Source organism: Oryctolagus cuniculus, chromosome 11, assembly GCF_051225735.1.
Source record: "Oryctolagus cuniculus isolate XC-2025 breed Fujian yellow rabbit chromosome 11, ASM5122573v1, whole genome shotgun sequence".
NCBI classification, from domain to species: Eukaryota; Metazoa; Chordata; class Mammalia; order Lagomorpha; family Leporidae; genus Oryctolagus; species Oryctolagus cuniculus.
Window position 1 is genome coordinate 66,343,423 of NC_142877.1, and position 24,898 is coordinate 66,368,320.

General features: G+C 44.2%; 2 protein-coding genes across 3 annotated transcripts in view; one reads left to right on the forward strand and one right to left on the reverse strand.

Moving 5' to 3' along the window:
* SRGAP1 (SLIT-ROBO Rho GTPase activating protein 1) overlaps positions 1 to 24,898 on the forward strand; it is a 318,942-nt gene that overhangs the window by 281,173 nt on the left and 12,871 nt on the right. For both annotated transcript variants that reach the window (XM_002711308.6, XM_017341950.4), the window contains exons 16-21: positions 8,074 to 8,179; positions 11,298 to 11,522; positions 14,250 to 14,329; positions 18,957 to 19,137; positions 20,695 to 20,829; positions 20,939 to 21,278. In XM_002711308.6, coding sequence (XP_002711354.1) covers positions 8,074 to 8,179; positions 11,298 to 11,522; positions 14,250 to 14,329; positions 18,957 to 19,137; positions 20,695 to 20,829; positions 20,939 to 21,278 — 1,067 coding nt within the window. The remainder of the gene's footprint in view (positions 1 to 8,073; positions 8,180 to 11,297; positions 11,523 to 14,249; positions 14,330 to 18,956; positions 19,138 to 20,694; positions 20,830 to 20,938; positions 21,279 to 24,898) is intronic.
* The window catches only part of KICS2 (KICSTOR subunit 2), an 82,824-nt gene continuing 79,324 nt past the window's right edge, over positions 21,399 to 24,898 (reverse strand). The window contains exon 6 of the transcript XR_016216837.1: positions 21,399 to 22,299. The gene's annotated coding sequence lies outside the window, so the exon portion shown is untranslated. The remainder of the gene's footprint in view (positions 22,300 to 24,898) is intronic.

A 24,898-nucleotide genomic window follows, 5' to 3' on the forward strand; every position in this document is an offset into this window, starting at 1 on the left:
AGCACCCATGTGGGATGCTGGAGCTGCAGGCCAAGGCCTAACCTACTATGCCACAGCGCCAGCCTCACGTATCAGTCTTTAAACTTTTTTAAGTTAATGATGTTATTAACATTTTCCCATATCAGTATGTATTTTTTTAAAAATATAGATACCACTTAGTATCTATATAATGGTTTCTATTTTTTAACATTTTTATTTCCCTCTGGTTTAGCCAATATTTTCAAGTTTTTTTTAAGATTTTTATTTACTTATATGAGAGTTACAAACAGAGAGAGGGAGAGACAGAGAAAAAGATCTTAGATCCACTGGTTCACTCTGCAAATGGTCACAAGGCCAGAGCTGAGCTGATCCCAAGCCAGGAGCCAGAAGTTTCTTCCATGTCTCCCATGCGGGTACAGGAGCCCAAGCACTTGGACCGTCATCCACTGCCTTCCCAGACCATAGCAGAGAGCAAGATCAGAGGAGGAGCGGCCAGGACATGAACTAGTGCTCGTGTGGGATGCCAGCGCCACAGGGGGAGACTTAGCCTGGTATCCATGGTGCCAACCCCGTGTTATTTCTTTATTTGAAAGGCAGATTGATGGAAGGAGAGATAGAGAGATCTTTCATCTTCTGGTTCAATTCCTTGAATTTCCTCATCAGCCAGGGCTGGGCCAGGCCAAAGCCAGGAGCCAGGAACTCCATCCTGGTCTCCCACGTGGGTGGCAGAAACCTAAGTACTTCAGCCAGCATCTGTCCCCAGGCCCGTTAGCAAGAAGCTGGGTCGTAAGGGAAGGCAGAACTGGACCCCAGTATTCAGATATGTGATGTGTGCATCCCGAGCAGCAACTTAACCCACGCACCCTCAGTGTCACCCCAGTGGTTCCTGTTTTGTAGAGCAGATCCCCTAGTTTTAAATATTTAGATTGTTTCCAGTGATTTTGCAGTTAAACAAAATACTATCAGGAGCCTCTTAGTCCATAAATCTATTTGTCCATCTGATTGCTTGATGAAAAAGGCTTTTAAACTGTTCCCTTGGTGTTCTACTTACGATTTTTACTATTAAAAATTCTTTCGGCTTTATTGGCATACCTGGTGGCTTTCTCTGTGAACTCTGAGTTTGTTTGATGTTCTTAGGATTTTCTTTTTCCTTAAAAATCTTCAGGGGCCAGTATTGTGACGTAGCAGGTAAAGCTGCCACCCGTGACACCAGCATCCCCTATGGGAGCCGGTTCATATCTGGCTGCTCCTCTTCCACTCCCTGCTAATGTGCCTGGGAAACAAGTAGAAGATGGCCCAAGTGTCGGGGCCCCTGCCACCCATGTGGGAGACCCAGATGAAGCTTCAGACTCCTGGCTTTGGCCTGGCTCAACCCTGGCTATTGTGGCCACCTGGGGCATGGACCAGCAGATGGAAGATCTCTCTCTGTCTCCTTCTCTTTTTGAAACTGACAAATAAATAAATGAAAACCTTAAAAAAAAAAAAAAAAGAAAGAAAGAAACTTCATGGCCTTTCACTAGGAAAAGCTTTCTAGGTTGAGACTCAGTTTCCTTGCTAAGCTCGATGTGATAATTGAGCAGCAAAAAGAGAAATGTAGACATCACTTATGTATTCATTTCTAGAGTATGGTTCAACACTAGTTAACATTCAGTCACAGAAGCCAGGCTGTGAACAGTTTCACATAACAAAAGTTCCTAAGCGTTTATGTCTTACCTGGGAGAACAACTGGTAATTCATTTCACATCTAGGCTAAGATCTATCCGAATGTACTGGAACATCCCTTTTGAGAGATTTTCGTTGTTGTTTTATAAAGAATATTGAATGGCGGAGTGACAGACACCATTCTTCTGATTGTTACTCCCCAAATGCCCACAACAACGCAGGCTACTCCAGGCTGAAGCCAGGAACCAGAAACTCCATCCAGGCCTGTCGCATGGGTGGCAGGGGCCATCATCTGCCGCCTGCCAGACACATTGGCAGGAAGCTGATAATAAAACACGGGGTACTCAGGACTTGAACTGGCACTCTGACAGAGGATGCTGGCATCCCATGCAGGGGCTTAACCCACTGTACCACAACCCCTGCCCCAGAACATCCCTCTGTTTTTCTCTTCCCTGTTCATTAATGCTCACACAGTATCACACACAAAACTGGTTAACACCTTCCCATTGTTAGAGTGAAACTGTACCCCTGGAACCACTCAGCTCGCCTTCAGTGCTGTCTATGGGGCTCTGGTCTGTGTGCCTGTCGCCAAATGAATAGATTCTTTATAAAAAATTTATTTGAAAGACAGCATGACAAGAGAGAGAGAGACAGAAAGATAAAGAGATCTTCCATCCACTGGTTTGCTTCTCAAATGGCTGCAATGCCCAAGGCTGGTCTGAAGCTCGAAGCCCAGGACTCATCCAAGTCTCCCACATGGATGACAAGGCCCGTGTCCTGGAGTCACCTTCTGCTGCTTCCCCAGATGCATTAGCAAGGAGCTGGATCAGAAGTGAAGCAGCCGAGACTCGAACCCGTGCTCTGATGCAGGACGCTGGCATCACAGGCAGCAGCTTACCCCGCTGCACCACAACACGGGCCCCAGATAAGCAGTTTCTAAATGTGGCCACCAAAGAATTCCCTTTCCTGTTTTCATCCTTAAGGATAAATTTATGTCTCGTGATTTTATTTTTTGTTTTCTGGCAAACAAATTCTAGAAATGTGTGGTGGTAGTGGTTGCACTTTGGCAAACAGAGCCACAGGAGAACCGGTATTTTTCAGGGTAATAAGCCATTTGAACTTTTTGCCATGTTCTGAAGTAACTTGGGTTTTGTGGTGATTTTTCTCACATGTGTTTACCCTGAGCTGTCAAGCCCCTGTGCTGCGAGGGAAGGTGGGGCTGACAGGAGAGCCTTGCATTGCTGGGAAATTAACCCTGGGAGCTTTGAGCACGTGGACAAGACTGGATGAATGCTGCCAGCGCCTAATTATGTGAGATCTTGGATTGTGGAAGCAAAGCCAAGCTTAGAAAAAAAAAAAATCCAAATGAAATACTGATTTTCCTCACTGACAACTTTTGGAGGGGAAGAGAAGATTGCATCTTTTCATCCAACAGGAAATTGTGGCAGACCATGAATTGCCGCACTCAGAGCCAGCTAGGCGTGCACATTCATCAGAGTGTCAGTAGCGACCATAGACGTTGGAGCTGCTGACGGGCTCTGAAGAGTGAGTGAGTCACTGTAGCCTGCAAGCCTGGGCTGATCGGGAACCCTCCTGAGTCCTGCTCCCAGCCATCGCGGCCTGAAGCCTTGGGGACACGTCGACTGGCTGCCACTTCTAGAATACCAGCGGTTCTGCTCTGCTCTGATTTATGTTCACCATAGTTGCCGGGACCGGGTCCCTGCCTAATCTACTTCTCGTGTCACCGTTTTCTATCCCTGTAGCTTTTCTCTCCTGAAATCTTTGATTTGTATCCCACAGGCCCCAGTTCTTTTTTTTTTTTTTTCTGATAAAATATACATGGCACAGAATTCACTGTTCTAACCACTTTCAAGTGTGCAGTCCCATGGCATTAGGTACGTTCATGATTTTGTGCAACCATCACCCCTATCCATTTCCAGAATTTTCCATCTTCCCAAACAGAAACTCTGTACCCATTAAACAATAACTCCCTTCCTGCGGCCCATCATATCACCTACTCTACTTTCTGTCTCAGTGAATTTGCCTATTCTAGGTACCTGGTGGAAGGGGACTCCTACAGTATTTGTCCTTTTGCATCTGGCTTCCTTCACTTAGCAGTGTCCTCAGGGACATCCATGTCGCAGGAAGTGTTAGCAAACCCTTCCTATCCAAGGCTCACTCTCAGCCCTTTGTTTGTGCACGTGTACCACATTTCACTTATCCACTCATCTGTCAATGAACATTTGGATTACTACGAATAATGCTGCCATGAAACTCATGTGCAAATAGCTATACCCCTCCTACCCCCAGTTCTTATGAAGTAAAAATTTGAAACTGCCTTTAAGGGCTGGAAGGACTGTGATTAGAATTAAGAGACACTAAAGAATCTTGGATTACCATCCAATCTCTTGGCAGTAACGCGTGTGTCCTCTGCTAGCCGCCAGAGTGACTTGCTGTCTCTGGGATTTGACAAATACTAAAGAACAGTAATATGACTCATTCCTTGTGCATTCTTTCCTTCTGGTTTTTAGCTCTAGGACCCGAGAACTAGCTTTAAGCTGCTAAATCCCTGCCCCTCATAGTTGACCTTATCTTCACAGTACAAAGAATCAGGAGAGTTAACTCTTGAAACACCAGTGAGCTCACGGTTTGCATTGTTTGTTTTTTTTTTAACCATAACTCTTATGGCCTTTTTTTTTAATTAATTCATTTATTTGAGGGGCAGAGTCACAGAGAGAGAGAGGGAGAGACAGAGAGCAGTCTTCCATCTGCTGGTTCACTCCCAAAATGGCCTCAACAGCCAGAGGTAGGCCTATCCAAAGCCAGGAGCTGGGAGCTTCTTCCAGGTCTCCTACATGGGTGCAGGAGCCCTATCACTTGGGCCATCCTCTACTGCTTTCCCAGGCCACAAGCAGAGAGCTGGATCAGAAGTAGAGCAGCCAGGACTTGAACCAACACCCATATGAGATGCCGGCGCTGCAGTTGGAGGCTTAGCCTACTACGCCACAGCGCCAGCCCCTCTTATGTGCCTTTCTATAAGACTAGTAAAGAGTAGAGGTTATTGCCAAGCAGGGATCATCTTTAAAAATTATTATTTATATAAATACTTTAAGTTTTGTAACTATTTTTGGTGTGATGCATAAACATAAAATCATTTATGATTTATGTTCTTTAAAGAACAAAACAGTAAATGCTGTTTATTGTTCAGAGTGAATTGTAATATATGTGATCTCACCTTTGAGTGTTTTCATTTTTTTTTATTTTTTTTTTTTTATTTTTGACAGGCAGAGTGGACAGTGAGAGAGAGAGACAGAGAGAGAAAGGTCTTCCTTTTGCCGTTGGTTCACCCTCCAATGGCCGCCGCTGCAGCCGGCGCACCGCGCTGATCCGATGGCAGGAGCCAGGATCCAGGTGCTTTTTCCTGGTCTCCCATGGGGTGCAGGGCCCAAGCACCTGGGCCATCCTCCACTGCACTCCCGGGCCATAGCAGAGAGCTGGCCTGGAAGAGGGGCAACCGGGACAGAATCCGGCGCCCCGACCGGGACTAGAACCCGGTGTGCCGGCGCCGCAAGGTGGAGGATTAGCCTATTGAGCCACGGCGCCGGCTCAAGTGTTTTCATTTTTAGTGATAAACTTTTTAGATACAAGAATGCTCTTTTGGCCAGCGCCGCGGCTCAATAGGCTAATCCTCTGCCTGCGGCGCTGGCACCCCAGGTTCTAGTCCCAGTTGGGGTGCCAGATTCTGTCCCGGTCGCTCCTTTTCCAGGCCAGCTCTCTGCTGTGGCCCAGGAGTGCAGTGGAGGATGGCCCAGGTGCTTGGGCCCTGCACCCCATGGGAGACCAGGAGAAGCACCTGGCTCCTGGCTTTGGATCAGTGTGGTGCGCCAGCCGCAGCGGCCATTGAGGGGTGAACCAACGGCAAAGGAAGACCTTTCTCTCTCTCTCTCTCTCTCACTGTCCTCTCTGCTTGTCAAAAAAAATGCTCTTTTTATGCTTTAACTTAAAGTAGCAACAACCATCATACTTTTTAAAAAAAACAGCTATTTCAGGTGAAGAACTTTGACCTAGATAACTTCTGATATGAAATGATAACCCAACTGTGTCTCAGTGCATAATATTTGTGGACACAAAGTTCTTCCCTTTGAATTCTCCATGACTTGCAAATAACTCCATCTGTCGGTGTTTCCTCCTCTCTTTCTTCCATTGTGGGTTCCCAAGTATCACGTGTGTTTGTCATGGATGATAAACAGCTTACTCTGAGACATGTCATCACCCTACTGGGACTCTAAGAGTGAATTAGAGTGTGGAAGTATTGATACATTGAGTCCTTACAGCCCGAGTGAGTTTATGTACCTGCTTAATAGTGATTCTTAAACACCTTTTTGCCCCTCTTCAGAAAAATAAAACAAAAATTAAGACTATTGCCTAGAAAGTGTATTAACAAAGTGCTTATACTTAATGGACAAATGGGCATGGCCCTAACCCACCTTGTTCATAATGTGCATTTTTTTCTGCATTGAAATACTTTACAAATAAAAAGTCAGAGTATAATATATGTAATTCACTATGACTGATATTACAAATGTGTTAATTGCATGACTGTTTTACTTATATTCAGATTTCTGAGGTCCTATTTTCTAAAAGATGATGGAGCTACAGTTCCAACTATTGCATACTTGAGAATGGAAGTGGTTTTTTCCCCAGGAATCCTGATAAGCTATTTGTTGTGGTGGTTCAGTGAGATTTTTTTTTTTCCTACCTCTTCAACTGTGCAGAGGGAAAAAAATAAAATGCTCATTTTGGTAATACATGGAAAGCAACTGAGGCCAGCACTCAAGAGTACAGGAAAAGGAGTTTGGCATGAGTAATTAAGGCAGTGGGACCCAACCTTGGCCACATGAAAGAATCTCAGACATCAGCATTTTACAAATGTCCCTGCGACTCCATGTCAAGGTTGTAACCTCTGGCGTAAGGGGAATTGGAAAGGGAGACCGGGTTAAGGGAGAGAATGATGATGGCCCAGCTGAGAAATGATAAAGGTTTCAGCCAGGAAATCAGCAGTGAGATACGCAGAAGTGAAACAGCAGGACCATCCGAGAAGTAAAGGCCACGGCCTTGAGACTGGAGGAGGTTGCTGTTGAAGAGAGCCAGGGAGAACTTGCAGATACCCACTTTTATGGCCAGGAAAAGGCTTTTTGAAAACCCTAGGAGAATCAGTTGACTACAATATCAGAAGCTAAGGGCCAAGAGTTCTCAAGTAGGACCCATGAATACCTCAAGAGCCATGTAGAACAAACAGGAGTACAGTGACTTGAAATTACCGGAAGCTTCAGAAATGTTTTCGAGCATATTATTATTCTCTGAAGTGTGTTGTCAAGTATGTGCTTTCCGGGTGTCTTAAAAGCTGAACTTGAGAAAGATACTTGGATATCCAAGAAAGGCAACCAGACTTACGCAGCAGAAAATACAGGGTCTGGTCCCAGCCCCGCCCCTTCTGGCCCGAGGAAAGCCTCTCACCCAGTTCTCGTTTTCCTCATCTGTTACAAGGGGGTGACTGTGTGTGCCCTGCCTTCTCCACAGTGTTGCTCTTAGCATTGTGTTAGATAACACATGGGAAATGGTGTAAAACACGGTTACACAAATAACACATTATTAGCGGTAACCCTTTGGCTGCTGTTCACAAGCACTTTAGTTTTGAGACATGAGACATTTTGGACAATTGGCATTGCTAGTCAGATGGTAAATTGATGCTAGGAAGTCCCAGATACCCTTCTGTCCAGGGAGCTCACCATTCCATGGGGGAGATGGGATAAAGTTAGGAATAACCCCAGATACCACGGTGTGCATTCTATAAGGCCCAGAGCCATATCATTAATGTATTCCCAACTAATGTATTCCTAAAATGCTTGTTTAAAAATCGACGAAATAATATAATAGTGGTAAAAAGTCTTACACATAAAATGCTCTGGGAGTTTTAAGAAAGGAGAGATCCAAACCCTGGCATGTTGACTGGATCATAGTAATAGACAAATAAATAGACTTATTTATTTGTAGTTGGGGTGAGGGTGGGGGTTGCCACGCCCCAGAAAGCTAGTTTAGTTAACACACAGCAAAAATGGGTGAAACCATATCACATACAAGATTTAGAATCAGCAGCAAGGGATTAATGCATTTTAAATCAAGACGATTGTGAATTATTCAAGGCCAAGACCAAGAAGATAAGAAGACACAGTGATGGGCCAGAGGCACAGAGCCTCAGAAATGCTGGCACACCCGGGCTGGTCACTTACTCACTGTACTGGTTATGAGTGCATCTCACCCCGGGATAAAACGTTGCTGTGTTCAGACACGTCCCTGCAGTGTGTACACTGCAAGGATGTGCTTACAGCCTGGCGAGTGGAAGCACCCTGACCGCGTCTCTTCTGTCTGCAGGAATAGATAATCTCTATGAGAGGGCGCTTCACATCCGCAAACTCCTCCTGACCCTGCCCAGGTCCGTCCTGATAGTGATGAGGTACCTCTTTGCTTTCCTCAATCAGTAAGTATCCAAATGTTCCGTCAAATGCCCATCTGAATGCTGCCTTTGTTCTTGGCTCCTATAAAGCATGCACTGGGTTCCATAAATCACTAGTCACAGAGAAAATGATCGACAGTAGACTGAAGGTTCATTTTCCCTCAGCAAATCAAGGTCCTTGTGTGACAGATGAAAGCTCTCCCCCAGATGCAGAAACTGTAGCCATAAATGCAAAGATACCAAATGTGATCATAAACACACTTCTCAGTGAAATACATGCTTTTCCAGCTTCCATCCAAAGCCAATGTATTCGTGAATGTTTTCTTCAAAATGATGTAAACCACCTGCTAAAAATTTCTGTAATTTTTTTTGTTTCTAATGTCGGAGCCAGGGATGGAAAGAAATCATACATGAGACTTACTGTTAGGTGCACATCCAAAAAAGAGCTTCTGCAGACTGACCATGAGGAGACCTTGCCAGTATTTCTAAAACATTGTATACAACAGCGCAACAGAAATCTTAAAAACCACTACATTAGGCCGGCGCTGCGGCTCACTAGGCTAATCCTCCGCCTGTGGCGCCGGCACACCGGGTTCTAGTCCCAGTCGGGGCGCCGGATTCTGTCCTGGTTGCCCCTCTTCCAGGCCAGCTCTCTGCTGTGGCCCGGGAGTGCAGTGGAGGATGGCCCAAGTCCTTGGGCCCTGCACCCCATGGGAGACCAGGAGAAGTACCTGGATCCTGCCATTGGATCAGCGCGGTGCACCGGCCGCAGCGCACCAGCCGTGGCGGCCATTGGAGGGTGAACCAACAGCAAAGGAAGACCTTTCTCTCTGTCTCTCTCTCTCACTGTCCACTCTGCCTGTCAAAAAAATAAAAAAAAAATAACCACTACATTATTTTCAGAGAAATTTTACTCATTTTAGATGTTATTTTTGATGGGGTTACGTCCTAATATTTGGGCTCTGTTATAAAAACATCTTCCCCAAGTCCTATCTGAAAGTCCCCTTGCTATTCAGCATTTCAGTTAAGCAGTTGGAAATATGTGGGTTCTTCAAAGAAAGTCCATGCAAAATGAAACTAAAAGGTCATGTGCATTTTCTGTGAGCCTTAAAGCCCCCTGGTGAGGAAGTCTGTGGGGAGTCAAGGTGCTGAGTTAGCCTGGGGGAGGGGGATGCCTTCCCATCTGGCCCAGCTTATTCCTTCCTAAAATTAGGATATCTTCTCTCCTCTGTTTCACTGGCGGTTTTGAGTTCTCAGAAGCCATGGAGATTTATCACAACCCTGCTGATGAGTCCTGAGCCCATGCCCGTTCAGGTGGACCCCAGGAGCCCCGTAGCATTACAGTGGGGAATGTAAGGCAGAGAACCATCCAGAGTGGCGCTCCACAGCTATGGCGCCTAAACATGCACCCCCCTTTACAGAAGTTGCCACTGGCAATAAGTGGTATCTGGACAGATATGAAATGTTTAGGGTAAAGGGATGCCCTACATTTTAACCTCTATTTAGGCCTCGTCACCAGGCAAGTGTAGAAATCCAGAGGCTGTCGTCCTCACCTTAACTGGCAGGTGTTCCTCCCCCACCCCAGAATGCACTCCTACCAGATTTTCCTGACACACCTGAGCACACCTCTCTGTGAACCAGTAGCCCACAATGGACTAAGGGAGCAGTCTGTCAATCAGAAAGTGTCTCAAAACCCAAATCTAATGTGCCATGTGACTCAGCAGAATGGTACATGCACCATGAGGCAGACAGCTGGCAGTGCCCACAGTGGTTCTGCCTGCAGGTGCCCCACGGCCCCCTGCACGTGCCTTCTTGCTGAGACAAGGGTCCAGCCTTTAGGCCAGCTCCCCTGGGACAGGAAGTTTGAAAAGAGAGTGTAGCTCTTTGCTTATTGTGAAGTCAAAACTTGGAAGGACCATTGCAGTATCAAGTTTTTGCTTTTCAAGTCAGCACTAAATTAAAGACCCTGAAAGATTAACTGTGACTCCCAGCCCCCACCGAGCTCCACTGTGTCTTCTGAAAGGTGGACCATTATTCTGAATCTCACTCCTGCCTGCCTCCACTTTCACAATGACCTGTAACAGGATCGTGTGCTGTTCCTCTGAACTTTTCAAAAGATCGCATGCTTGAGAGATGGCAGAAGGAAAAGACATATGTTAACTGTAGAAATTATACTCTTTTCTTTTCTGCTCTCCAGCCTATCTTGTTTCCGAAAAAGGATAAAGTAGCAGGCCATGTGGGCTCTCAGGTTGTGTCTGTCATCATCTCACAATGGGAGCTGAGTCTCCTTTTTCTCCTTCCATTTGTCATCTGTCCACCTGGATTTTACAGTTTCCTTTCAAGATTGACACCCTATACATGGAAAGATAACATCTCCGAACTCTCCCTGGCATAGCAACTCGGTCCAGTGTCTAAGGCACAGCAGTAAGGAGCTGGCTGACTGCGAGTCACCTGTGCACATGTTTTACATCCAAACACTGGACTGAATTTAGAAATTAGTGCCAGGCTCCTGGATGTCTCCCCAGCACTTGCCATCCTTAAATAAGATGAGAGAATGGAGGATGTCTTTTGCCATCATGGTGCTTGCCTAGTGTGGGTCATCCTAATTCTACCGAAGAGCAGATTATGAAGTCTGGAGTCGAGTGTCAGCTGCTTGCTTTCAGTAGTTACACAGACAAGGTGTCTTATGTTCCTCCAGGCTTTCCTCTGGAGGTACAGAGAAAACTGGAATCTGAGATATTTTTTGTGGGAAAATAATTTTAAAGGCATCCACAATGCTTTGTGGAAATCATTACCTTTGTTCCCAAATGAATCTGACCATAACATTTACAAATGAAACTCATTTACCGGATCCTTGTCTCCACTGTAGTGGATGTTAGATCCCTCCCTTGCGATGCTGAAAAATGCTATTTACTTAAGCGAATAGGACTTATATTCCCCTATCAGTTTCTACCTGCCTGAAAGTCACAAGTTTCACTTTCTTTTCAGTTTGGTGAGCCAGCTTAAAGTCAGATGGAATTTCATCCTAATAAAAACTAAATGAAATATGGTAGATCCCTATTTGCAGAATATGAATTGTGAAGCATCTATTTTCTTTTTCCCTCCTGTTCATTCATATCTCCTTCCTCGCTTCTTTTCATAGTCTTTCACAGTACAGTGATGAGAACATGATGGATCCTTACAACCTGGCCATTTGCTTTGGCCCAACACTGATGCCTGTCCCAGAAATACAGGATCAGGTGTCTTGCCAGGCTCACGTGAATGAAATTGTCAAAACCATCATCATCCACCATGAGACCATTTTCCCAGATGCTAAAGAACTGGATGGCCCAGTTTATGAGAAATGTATGGCTGGAGATGACTACTGGTAAGTTCAAAAGCTTTAGTTCTCTCACATATACCAAGAAAATAGAAAAACTATGGAAGTATAGATGCTAACTAAATTAGGAAATAGAATTGACCATAAGCCACGAATGCATCCAATTTAAAATATACATATTAAGAAAAAATAATCCTTGAGATGACACTAGGACCCAGGACAACATTGCTTCTTATTCTAAGAACTTATCTTCATCCCTTTCTTTTCCCCAAAGATGACATTTTTTTAGGTGCATCTGCACCATCGTGGCTTTTGTAGATAATGAAGGTTTTGAAGTTCCATTGAGCAACATTAATTTCTGTGTTTACTTTAAGTCAAAAAAACTGATTGAATTGAAAGTTTTCTTTCTGGATCAGATAGCTTTGATTCTATAAAAGGTATTTCAAAATTCTCATCTTAAAGGAGCCCTAGCAACTCAATATATTTTCATTATTACTTAACTTCATTTTTACTCTTACTATTAATTATTATTCTGACCAATTATAGCAGTAAAGGTCATTTTGAACAGATAGTTGGAGTAAACATTTTTTAACATGTCAGTATCATCACCTTCCAACCAAGTGTAATAATGGGGGAAGTATAATCAATTGAATAATCCACAAAATGTCCACATTCACTATTTTTTGATATGTGAGTTTCCAGTTTCTAAATACAATCCAAGGAGCTTTGATGTCTTGAGCCCTGTTTTGTGCTGTCTCGGCAGTGCCTGTGATCCCTTGTTTATCATGACCACGCTGCCAAGTAAATTAAGAGGCCAAGGAACCTCTGATTAGCAGTCTCTGGAGGCAGGCCAGAGGTGTCTGATTCCAGAGCCCACTCAAGTCTTCCCACACAACACGCTCTCGACCTGCCTCAAGCCGCGCTGTGCAGCTGGGACTCGGGAGCAGCTAGAAATAGGCTTGTCTGATAGGCTTGGACCCTGCCCAGGATACTTCCTTCCCTGTTCTCCTACCCAGGACTAAGTAGAATGGAACGAGTAGCCGAGAGGCCATTGAATAACTGAAAGCACCTTTTTCCCACTTGGACCTTGGTCTGATGCTACACCTTCAGAACACGGAGAGTTGCCTATTTCCACAATCCTGCTTTCTGAGTTAACAGGAAAACATGCTGGATTCCAGCAGCCTGACACAAGAAATTCCATTTGGAAATGTTTACTTGAGCATTTCTTATGCACAAGCTATTCACTGAGCTTGGCTGTGGAAAGGTAAACGAATAGAACTCAGCCCTGCTGAGACCCATAATCTCACCTTCATGGATGTGTTATGTAAGGTCAAAGTTTAGCATTTACAACTCTTGGGGCCACATCAGAGCGCTCTGCTGCCTGACTCAGTTCTTCAAAAAGCAAGCATGGAGATGTCTGGTCAGTATTATCTCACGTGTTGGATCCTAGGACACGTTGTGGTTGCTACTTTTTCTAAACAGGATCAAGGCCTCATAACAGTCTTGCAGCCAAGAACATGTGCATGTGCATGTGTGTGTCCTGTGTGCTGTGTTCTCTAGACATGTCACTCATTTTAAAGACAAAGTGATATGTTGGTTCGCCTCACCCCCAACATCAGCAATAGAAATGGATTTCCATGGAAATATCAGATTTAGGACCACTGCAGTCCATTTATCAGCACATATTTGAGGAGAAGGAGAAGTAATATGAAAGGCAAAGTTTTGTTATTTTTTAAAGATTTATTTATTTATTTGAAAGGCAGAGTTACAGAGAGGCAGAGAGAAAGGGAGAGAGAGAGAGAGAAAGAGACATCTTCCATCCGCTGTTTCATTCCTCAAATGGCTGCAATGGCCTGAGCTATGCCAATCCAAAGCCAGGAACCTGGTCGCCCATGCTGGTGCAGGGGCCCAAGGATTTGAGCCATCTTCCACTGCTTTCCCAGGTCATAGCAGAGAGCTAGATCAGAAGTGGAGCAGCTGGGTCTCGAACTGGTCCCATGTGGGTTGCTGGCACTGCAGACCAGGGCTTTAACCTGCTGTGCCACAGCAAGTTTTAAAACGCAAAGTTTTAAAAGAAGACAATATCACATGCAAAGTTTTTTTTATTTTATTTATTTATTTTTTTTTTTTGACAGGCAGAGTGGACAGTGAGAGAGAGAGAGACAGAGAGAAAGGTCTTCCTTTGCCGTTGGTTCACCCTCCAATGGCCGCTGCGGCTGGTGCGCTGCAGCCGGCGTACCGCGCTGATTGGATGGCAGGAGCCAGGTACTTATCCTGGTCTCCCATGGGGTGCAGGGCCCAAGTACCTGGGCCATCCTCCACTTTTTTTTATTATTTTTTTTACATGCAAAGTTTTAAAAGAGGACAATATCACGCTCCTCAGATAGAGAGCAGAAATGCATCAGCCAGTTCAGAGGAGAAGCTAAAGAACCATCCATTTATATGTAGTAAAGGAATGATTAAGTGAATTTACAATCATGTTCTACCAGAATTCAACCACTTTACCTTACTGTGGGTAATATTTATTTTTGTATAGAATGTTATCCTTTCTCTACAAGTAAACTTGTATCTGCCGAGTTGTCCAAAAAAACTCGAGTCCAAAATCATACATGTATACGCTCCTGTAGGACGACATCATTAATGGAAGCTCCAGCATTCTGTTGGCAGATTATCCCGGAACTCTTGTGCCATTCCAAAGTCTTTTATTTTTCCTGTCCAGTTTTTTAAAAGTGCCTCTGTTTTGCTTTGCTATGAATTTCTGTTTCTGTTCTGCAGTGACAGCCCATACAGTGAGCACGGTACGTTGGAGGAAGTGGACCAGGATGCTGGTACAGAGCCCCACACCAGCGAAGATGGTATGTCCTGACTCGTGCTGTTACAAACACCAGTCTCTGTATCCTTCTTCTTAAGCAATTACTTACATTAGAAATTCCATAGACACAAAAGTATATTTGTAAAGTACACACAAAGTATAAAGAATGATGTTCCTTGAACGACCATGGAACTACAACCAAGTTTAAGAAAAAAGATGTCCTTACCCTTGAAGTTCCCATAACTCACCACCTTACTTACCTTTGCAGGGGTAACCACTATATATTTGTGTTGCTAAGTTCTTGTTTCGTTTTCCATTTTCTTTACTTTCCTGTAAATGCAATCATCCCATATATATTTTTCATGAGTTTTTCTACTTGAGTAATATTAGAAATAATAAGATACAATGATGTTTTCTGAACTTAGAAGGCATTTTTAATGTGAGAGCGTCTATCTTTGTGACATAGCTCTCAAAAGTCTGAACCCCACCCCCGCCACCATCCTTTCTTTCATCCTGGATTTTCCTTTTGTTTCCCTCTGTGGCTCATTCGCTTCTCACTGCTTTCTCCAAGTGTTCCCTCGCCCTTCTCAGTGGCAGGGAAAGCCGAGACAAGACCAGTCTTCCAGACACCAACCTCATTGCCAAGCGTTCCTGTCCGCCCTTCTTACCCTTGACTGTGAGAGGGAAGCTTTGTGGAATGCTCTGTGTTTGAGATAACACGTTGATCAGAGTCACCCGAGTTTCTCGGAAAGAAAAGCCTTGCTTACAAAAGACAGATATTCTCCCAGCAATCTCTAAAGTCATGTAACTAAATTAACTAGAATATTTTCTTTTTGACCACTCTGGTATCATATTTTCTCTGTCATAGTGTCACCAGCTGTTTTTCCAAAAACAAGGCTGTCACAGAATAAAACCATCTTCTGAAAGGGTTGTAAGAAACAGAGTTGATAGGAAAAGTGTCATGGACAGCAAGGTGCCACACAAAGTGTGATGGCCAGCATTTCATATAAAACACCATGAAGTGCAAATATAAGACCTGGCAACAAGGGGCAGCCAGGAAATCGGCTCTGCTGAATTTTCTTCCCCTTTGCACAAAATCATAATAGCCATGCGGGAAAACTAACTGATGGTGGTTTTGTTATTATTGATAGCAGCAGTAGAAACAGTCTGCAAAGTCTCTTCAGGACCTGTAAGGCCCATGCAGCGTGCCCTAGGAAAGGGGCATGGTGCAGATGGATTTGCTACTCAGTGGCTGGCCTAACGTGTGTAAATAGCTTTTGATTGACACTGCACAGTGAGATAGCTCTCAGAGGAGAAGCCAGACTCAAAATAATGAAATCACTGAGATTTACTAGTTGATGTACTAGGATTACCAATAAAATGTTCTTCTAATTGATTGGGTCGTTTGTTCATGACCTTCATTCATTTGAATGAAACAGGCAGAGTCTTAGAATCATGTTGCTATTTTTTAAAACGAGTAAGAAATGATTACCGTAGAGATCATCATGATGAAGTCGTGGTAAAATATGAATATAGCTGAAGTCCTAAGTCGCCCAGTGCCAGCATGACAGTGTGTGATTGAATGACATTAAAGAACATCAGTCATTTTCATTTCCCTCTGACAAACTATACATAGATTGTGTATTGTATCATGGACTGGTATCTTTTTTTTTAAGTTAAGACCAGTCGTGGCCAGTGCGGCTCAATAGGCTAATCCTCCGCCTGCGGCGCCAGCACATCGGGTTCTAGTCCCGGTCAGAGCGCCAGATTCTGTCCCTGCTGCCCCTCTTCCAAGCCAGCTCTCTGCTGTGGCCCAGGAGTGCAGTGGAGGATGGCCCAAGTGCTTGGGCCCTGCACCCGCATGGGAGACCAGGAGAAGCACCTGGCTCCTGGCTTTGGTTCAGCACAGTGCACTGGCTGCAGTGGCCATTGGGGGGGTGAACCAACAGAAAAAGGAAGACCTTGCTCTCTATCTGTCTCTCTCTCTCACTGTCCACTCTGCCTGTCAAAAAAAAAAAAAAAAAAAAAAAAAAAAAAAAAAAAAGACCAGTCGTGTGTGTGTGTGTGTTCACACAGGAATTTGCAAGTTGTGTCGTAAAGTTATTTTTAATAAATTACTATGTCTTCATTCCTCCATGGATGTGTGCATTCCTGTCTCCCAGGAAGAACAGGGCTATAAATTTTGGTATCTGCCATCTCATATCAACAGGATTTATTAGCTGCCAAATTTAAAACAAACTATAATCATTATCATTAAATGTAAGGTTACAGCCCTCCCCCTTATGAAACAGGGTTGGGTATTTAATGAAACTGCTATTTATTGTTTAATACAATACAATTTTAGGGGGAATACCAGAGTCTTAACAGGACCTAGAAATTATACATGGTTGCTAAAGAACTTAAACTGTTGCTTTACAGATTATTCTTAGACCTGTACACATTGCTTAGAAATGTACTGTTAAGAGATGATAGTGTTGTGGTCCTGAGATATGAAATGTCATTCACCTCAAACATTAGTCACTAGCAAAAAGATGGGCCATTGTTTGTCTTTATTTAAAATATTTAGCTGAAATTTACTCAGGCCCTTTATATACGGTGAAACCTAGGATTTCAGCATGTGTGTTGGATTTTCTGCTTTTGACTCAGATGTCCCAGAGAATTTTGAAGCCCAGCTGTCAAACCAAGAATTTCTCATGCAGTTATTAGATAGACGCGAAAGAGATATTGAAGGGATTGCAGTAAACTTGGGAAACAGTAAACTTTAAATGGGCAAGTTTGTTACCAAAAGAAATAGAAGAATTTCTAACAGGAATTTCTGACAGATCAGTAGCTTTTAATCTACCATGTGTGCCCTTATTCTCACGTATGTGGAAACTAACACATGGTCAGTCTCTAGCCAATGAACTATTGCTCGGTGCATAGACATCTGGAGGACTTCACCTCTTGTCTCGAGTCTTTTTCAGTTCTGTTGATTGATTAGGAGCTTACTCACCTATGTTGGCAAAGGTGAGGAGACAGTCATGGTGGGTAAGAGGACGAAAGATCTCAACATCTCAAAGGGCTGTGTGCAATCAGAGGAATCATAAAATACTCTTGAAGCTCTTGAGTTTGTCTTGTTTGTTTCTAATATTTGTGGTCAGAATTAGATAAGGGCTGAATTCCAATTCTACACCAAGACTTCAATATCTTTTTGGCTTTTTTTTTTTTAAGATATATTTATTTGAAACTCAGAGTTACAGATAGGGAGAGGCAAAGGCAGAGAGAGAAACAGAAGTCTTCCATCCGTGGGTTCACTGCCCAGATGGTCACAACACCAGGGCTGTGCCAGGCCAAAGTTAGGAACTTCATCCCGATCTCCCATGTGGGTACAGGGGCCCAAGCACTTGGGCCATTTCCGCTGCTTTTCCAGATCAGCAGGGAGCTGGATCAGAAGCGGAGCAGCCAGGAATCAAACCAGGACCCGTGTGGGATGCCAGTGCTATAGGTGGCAGCTTTACCTACTATGCCACAGCGCTGGCCCCTCAATATTTTTTAATTAACTTTTTTATTTGGAGGTCACAGTGGACTTATATACAGTTCTAATAAAAAACACAGAGGGATTGCATGCACCCGTCTCCATTTTCTCTTGACAGTAATGACTGACATGACTGTAGGATAGTATCACAACCAAGAGGTTGGCATGGCCATGGTCCTACCCCCATGTCCACATTTCACCAGTCTTACATGCACTCCTGTGTGTGTTTACTTAGTTCTATACAGTTTTGTCCTGTGTATACGTTTGTGTGACTCAGCCACAGTCCAGACCAAGCAGAGTTCCATTACAAGGACCCTTCTTACCACTCTTTATAAAGCCACAGCCTCATCCCTTCTTTGTCCTCCCCACTCCCACCCTCTGGGAACCACTATTTTCCATCTCTAAAATTATGTCATTTGAGGCATGATATGCAGCTGGAATAATATAGCATGTAACCTTTTGGGGATTGGCCTTTTTTTCCCACTCACAATATAACCTTGAAAATCTGTTGATCTCCAGAAAATACAATTTTCAAATGTAGTCCTTTAATTTGGATAGAGGGCAGTCTAATTTTGTTGCTGATAATAGAGTAAAAAGTTATCACTAATGTTGATGGTAGCTTGAAGATCTGATAGTGCCCAATCACTATGAGAAAATGAAATATATTCAAACAGTATTTACTTGGATTTTTAAAAGCAAGCTAATAAAGCAGAAACTTCCTAGTGTTTTTGGGATGATGACTTTTTTCCCCTGTTATAAGTGGTTAAGAACATATTGCAAGAAAACTCCATCAATATCAAAAGACTATGGGAGCAACCGTGGAGGATATTGCAACCCAAGGAGAGAGTTTGTGTTGTATTCCAGTCTGTAATATTTTTTATTACATTGCCATTAAATCTCTGGTAAGAGACTGTGGAAATTAAGAGCTCATGTTTGGATTTTCATGGCCCGAGAAGCTGATGACAGCAAGATAGCGTTTTTCTGCATCTCTCCCAGCAGCCCCTATATCCCCTGACCTGGTGGGTGGTTTGTTAGCCTATTCCGACCCGCCGTTCAAAGGGCCCTGTTTGCTTCTCAAGCTCCAGGTAGACCTTTCAGAGTGTGCGCTGCCTTCCTAACCGCCCCATGCCTCCCTCCTCTGGTGTGTTCTCTGTAGAGTGTGAGCCAATAGAAGCAATAGCCAAGTTTGACTACGTTGGACGATCTGCCAGAGAGCTGACCTTCAAGAAAGGCGCCTCACTGCTGCTGTACCACCGCGCCTCCGAGGACTGGTGGGAAGGCCGACACAACGGGGTCGACGGGCTTGTGCCCCACCAGTACATAGTGGTGCAGGATATGTGAGTGATCCCCACTTCCAGCGCCAGCGTGAGGGAAGCTCAGCAGAGGCCCCAGAGGCCGGGCTTGCTAGCTGGCCATACTTCTTCACCTGCTCGGTGACCTTGCTAATAGTACTTTGGGACCCCAGGTTTCCATTTCCCAAACCCTTAACGAGTTTGGAGCTAACACTACTGGGAAACATCTTTTTGAAGCTTCTGGGTTTTTAAAGAAATAAAACAGAAAATAGCTTTCACAGTGGAAATGCACTGCTAATTCCAAAGCAGTGCTGCTCTGTTCTTCATGTCTTTCAACTCCAAGTTCCCAAGGGTGAAGCTACCGACCTCAAGTCTAAGGGAATCCTCTCTAGGGATTTTTCATGTTTTTGAACTTCGCTGATGAGAAAACTGTCATTTCAACAGTATCTAAAGACATTAAGTAAAAGACACAGGTTACAAAGTGAACATAGTGTTACCTCTATTTCTTTTAGATTCATTTATCTGACAGGGAGCGATCTTTCATCTGCTGGGTCACTCCCCCAATGACCACAACACAGAGGCGTGGGCCAAGCAAAAATCAAGAACTGGGCACTCCATCCTGGTCTCCCGTGTGAGTAGCAGGGGCCCAAGTAGTTGAGCCATTATCTGCTGCCTCCCCAGGTGCATGAGCAAGAAGCTGGATTTAATTTAGCACTCCAGTATGGGATGCCAACATCACAAATGGCATCCCACAGCAAAACAACACTTTTTTTTTTTTGGCTCCAGTGTTTTCTGAGTACAGTGTTTCACAGTGCATTACCAACGGAAGAAACACTAATACACGAAATATATACAGTGTCTGATTCAGCCTAATTTAAAATGTTAAAGTTTGTATCTCAGAGTCCAAGAAGTACTATGTATGGGTAAACAAACAGGCATTTATGTACCTAAAGTACTGAATCAGGGGTGAGTGTGTGGCAGGGCGGGTAAGTCTCCACACCCTCATCACATATCTGAGTGCCTGGTTCAATTCCTGGCTGTTCTGCTTCCTGCTAATTCACAGCCTGGGAGGCAGCAGGTGATGGCTCAAGTACTTGGATCCCTGCCTCCCATGTGGGAGACCTAGACAGAGTCCTGGGCTCCTAGCTTCAGCCTGGCCCAATCCCAGTCACTGGGGCTTTGGAGGGTGAACCAGCACATGGGCAATCTCTCTTCATCTGTCTCTTTCTCTATCTCTCTGCCTTTCAAATAAAATGAAAAATATTTTTTTAAATAATGTACCTAACCTTATAGATGTCTATATTATAAATACTAGGCACACCCTCATAGAGGTATATCCCAGACATAGAGGGGAAAAAAAAGGGGGTGGAATAATATATCCTAAAATCCTAATAGTCATTATACTATATGCTATATTATAGGTGATTATTACTTCACTCTTTTTTATGTATCTAGAATTTTTAACTTACCTACAGTAAAATCGCGTTATTTTTGTAATGAAAAGAAAACAGCGTGTGTTGTGTGTTGCGTCCACAAATGCCATCACTTTTTCATCCCATTTGTCTCCCAGTGGACCCTCACTCCTGACTCTCCCTGTTTCAGGGATGATGCATTTTCAGACACTCTGAGCCAAAAAGCCGACAGTGAAGCCAGCAGTGGGCCAGTCACCGAGGACAAGTCTTCGTCCAAGGACATGAGCTCCCCGACGGACCGGCACTCCGACGGCTACTTGGCCAGGTAGGTAGAATCAGCTCACTGGGCTCCCAAGCCTCCAGCTCCCACAAGAGCCACCATGCATTACCCCATGCAATGACCTCTCCTATGTTCTCTGTCTGTGGATGTCTAGACAAAGGAAAAGAGGAGAGCCGCCCCCTCCAGGAAGGCGTCCTGGCAGGACCAGTGATGGCCACTGCCCCCTCCACCCGCCACATGCTCTTTCCAACTCCTCAGTTGACCTGGGGTCCCCAAGCCTGGCCAGTCACCCCCGGGGCCTGCTGCAGAACCGTGGCCTCAACAACGACAGTCCCGAGAGGAGGCGCCGCCCCGGCCACGGCAGCCTGACCAACATCAGCCGGCACGACTCCCTCAAGAAGATCGACAGCCCCCCTATCAGGAGGTCCACGTCATCAGGGCAGTACACAAGCTTCAACGACCACAAGCCCCTGGACCCAGAGACGATTGCTCAGGTACAGTGCTTTTAATGGATGATTGCGTCCATTCACCTGGAGGGGTGAAGGATTTACCTTCTGCTGCTGCGGTTTGATACAGAGCCCACTGAAAACAACAGAAGGGACATTAGCCCATCCTTTTTTATAAAAGATTTATTTATTTTAAAGGCAGAGGTACAGAGAGGGGGAAGAGACAGAGATCCTCAATCCACTGGTTCACTCCTAAATTGGCCGCAGTGGCCGGAGCTGGGCCGACGAGAAGCCAGGAGCTTCCTCCAGATTTCCCACAGGGATGCAGGGACCCAGGCACTTGGGCCATCCTCTGCTGCTTTCCTAGGCGTATTAGCAGGGGCTGGAATAGAAGCAGAGCGGCCAGGACCCAAACTGGCGCCCCTTTGCGATGCCCACACTGCAGACGGCAGCTTAACCTGCTGTGCCACAGCGCCAACCCCTAACCCCTTCTTTAAATTAAGGCCTGGCTCTCAGTGTCTTTTGAAGAACCATGTGTTCCTGAAGGGGCCCAGGTGTATCAGGTTCACAGCAACTTAAACAGAGACAGGGCAGAAAGAAAGGTAGGACTTGGAACGTTGAAAGCCAAGGAAATTGTTGAAAAAGATGAACAAGGAAAGAATGGCCCTCTCAGATGCTAAATGCGTCTAAAGCTAGAGAGACAGGCAAGCTGATGGAACACAAGGAGGCCCCAAAATCAGAAAGGTTTGGGTATACGGCAAAGATGATACTTTCTGTTTAGGACGTGGCGGGTCAGTTCATCATGCTGCAGTCAGTATCGGTGAACTGTTTGAACAGTGGGTCTGGCTCCTGTGTGCCCTCCCGCCCCATCCACGGCTTCTGCCCCCAGCCAGACCACACAGAGGACCGCAGCAGCATCTTCCGCTTATGAGAATTTTCTAAGCAGAAGTGAAAGAGTAGCGATGGCCGTTCTGCGTCCTTGCTCTCTGGTGCTTTGTACAGCATGACAGAGCGGGCGCGTAGATTCAGGGCTCGCCCTTCAGTTCTCTGCACCATCTTCCAGCTGTCACTGAGGTGGAGAGAAAGCAAGCAGATGAAAAAATAACAAAGGAATGAAATTAATATGGGGAAGTATGAAAGATGGATTATTTTTAATAAAAAGCACCCAAGGAAACCCGCCCTGGTGTGATAGGACACTCAAAATAGCTTCAAAGTCTAACTAAAAAGAATTTTGGCGAGCAGATTAGATTATGTGAAGAGTTTCATATGTTTTTTTTTTTTAATTAAATTTTAAACAGACAACAGCTTCTCAGCCAACATCAAAAAGAGGATTTTTGCCATTTGGGGTCCTTTTTTTCCACTTAAAGTGCTATGTAAGGGCTCTGAGGCTTATTTAGAATGAGTGAAATTCAAGAATAGCTGAAGATAATGGTTCTGGAAACGCACATCAGTGCTGCAGTAAGTAGGTGAGACACACTGCACGGGGTGGGAAGGGCTGTTTAACCCCCTTGATGCTAGAACAAGGGGATTCTGTCATTTTGCAGCTTTAAAACACACGCTCAACAGATAAATGAGGCTGTGCACAATCTCTCTGGGGCAAATATTTATAAAAAAAAATCCATATGTTTAGCAGCAAATGGAAATCACATATGAAAATAATCACTTGAAAAGTGATGTCACCCCCCAAAGTGGCTTCCAGCTTTGTCCTTTGTTTATCCTTCCAACCGCACTCTTCCCATTTTCCCAAGAGGACAGGTCAGCGTGCCATCGTGGTGTTCATACACTGAACATCCAAGTGCTTTATTAAACAATCAATAGGCTCCCTGATGCAGAGTCTTAAAGGATACCATATCCATATATGATGCTATCTTGGTTTACTCATTATTGGAAACTGTCATTGTCTTGGTTTAATCACTTACGCAAACCTTTTTTGAGCACTTACTGTCTGCCAGATCCCCTGGTAGGGTCTGTGGACACTAATTTAAATAGCAGCAGCTGCCTCCAGGTGCTTAGAGACCCCAGTGGGGAGATGGAGCCAGAAGTGGTTGCTTTGAGCAGTGCCAGAGCAGTGGATGCTCAGGTGGGTGGAGAGGTTCCCAGGGATAGAAAGAAGCAACCTGTCAGACCAGGGCAGGGTCTCCACCCCATCTCAGTCAGTGCTCTGCCATTCTTTTTTAACTTGTACTAACTTACACCATCTTGGCCATTTTCAAGTGTGCAGCTCACCAAAGTGCATATGTGTTGTCAAATAGCTCTCCAGAACTTTTCCATCTTACAAAACTGAAACTCTATCAAACAACAGCTCCCCCTATTTCCCTCTCCCGGATGCTGGCAGCCTTCCCTTTCTATGAATCTGAGTACTCTAGCCACCACATTTAACTGGAATCATAGACTTTGTCTTTTTGTGACTGGCTACTTCAGAACAGTTCCCTCAAGGTTCACACATGTTCTGTGAGACAAGATTTCCTTTGTTTTTAGGGCTGATTGATACCCACCTTGTATGAATATACCACATTCTGACAGTTTTCAAACAAAATTTTGCATAACTATATTTACATCAATACTGATACACACATTTCTTTGCTTTTTGTTTTTTTAAATGGGGGCACATGCAGTATTTGTCTCTCTGGGCCTGGTTATTTCACTCACTATGATGTCCTGCAGTTACATCCATTTTGCTGCAAATGGTAGAATTTCATTTTTTATAGCTGAATAATGTTCTATTGTGTATATATGCCACATGTCTTTTATCCATTCGTCTGATGATGGACACCTTGGTTGGTTCCACATTTTGACTCTTGGGAACAATGTTGCTATAAACATGGTGGTGCAGGTATCTTTGTGTTCAACTGTTTTGGATATATACCCAGTAGTGGAATTGCTAGATCCTATGGCAAGTCTATTTCTAGTTTAAGAAATCTCTACACTGTTTTCCACAGTGGTTGCATTAATTTACATTCCCACCAACAGTGTATAAGTATTCTCCTTTCTCCAATCCTTGCCAGCATTTGTTACTCTCTGTGTTTTGGATTTTAGCCATTCTGACAGGAGTGAGGTAATACCTAATTGTGGTCTTGCTTTTTACTTCCCTGATGACCATTGATGTTGAGCATTTTTTCGTACAGTTGTTAGCCATTTTTATTTTACTTTTGAGACCTGTCTGTCAAAATCCTTTGCCCATTTCTCAATTGGATTTTTTGTTGTTGTTGTTGAGTTTAAATTGTTGATAGACTGTGGATATCATCAAGGACACAAAACAATGGAAAGGTATTCCTTGCTCATGGATTGGAAGAATTCACATCATCAAAATGTCTATACTACCTAAAACAGTTAACAGATTCAGTGTAACCCCTATCAAAATACCAATGGCATTCTTTACAGAGTGTGAAAAAAACAATCCTAAAATTTGTACTAAATCACAAAAGACCCAAAATAGCCAAAGTGATACTAAGCAAAAAAAATTAAGCTGGAGACATCACAAAACCCGACTTAAAAGCATACTAAAAAGCTGTAATTAAAACAGCTTGGTAGTGGCATAAAAACTAATACATAGATCAGTAGAACATAATAGAGAACCCAAAAGTTAATCCACATACATACAGCCAACTAATTTTTGACAGAAGTGCTCAGACCATATAGTGTAATAAGGATAATTCTTCAACAAATGG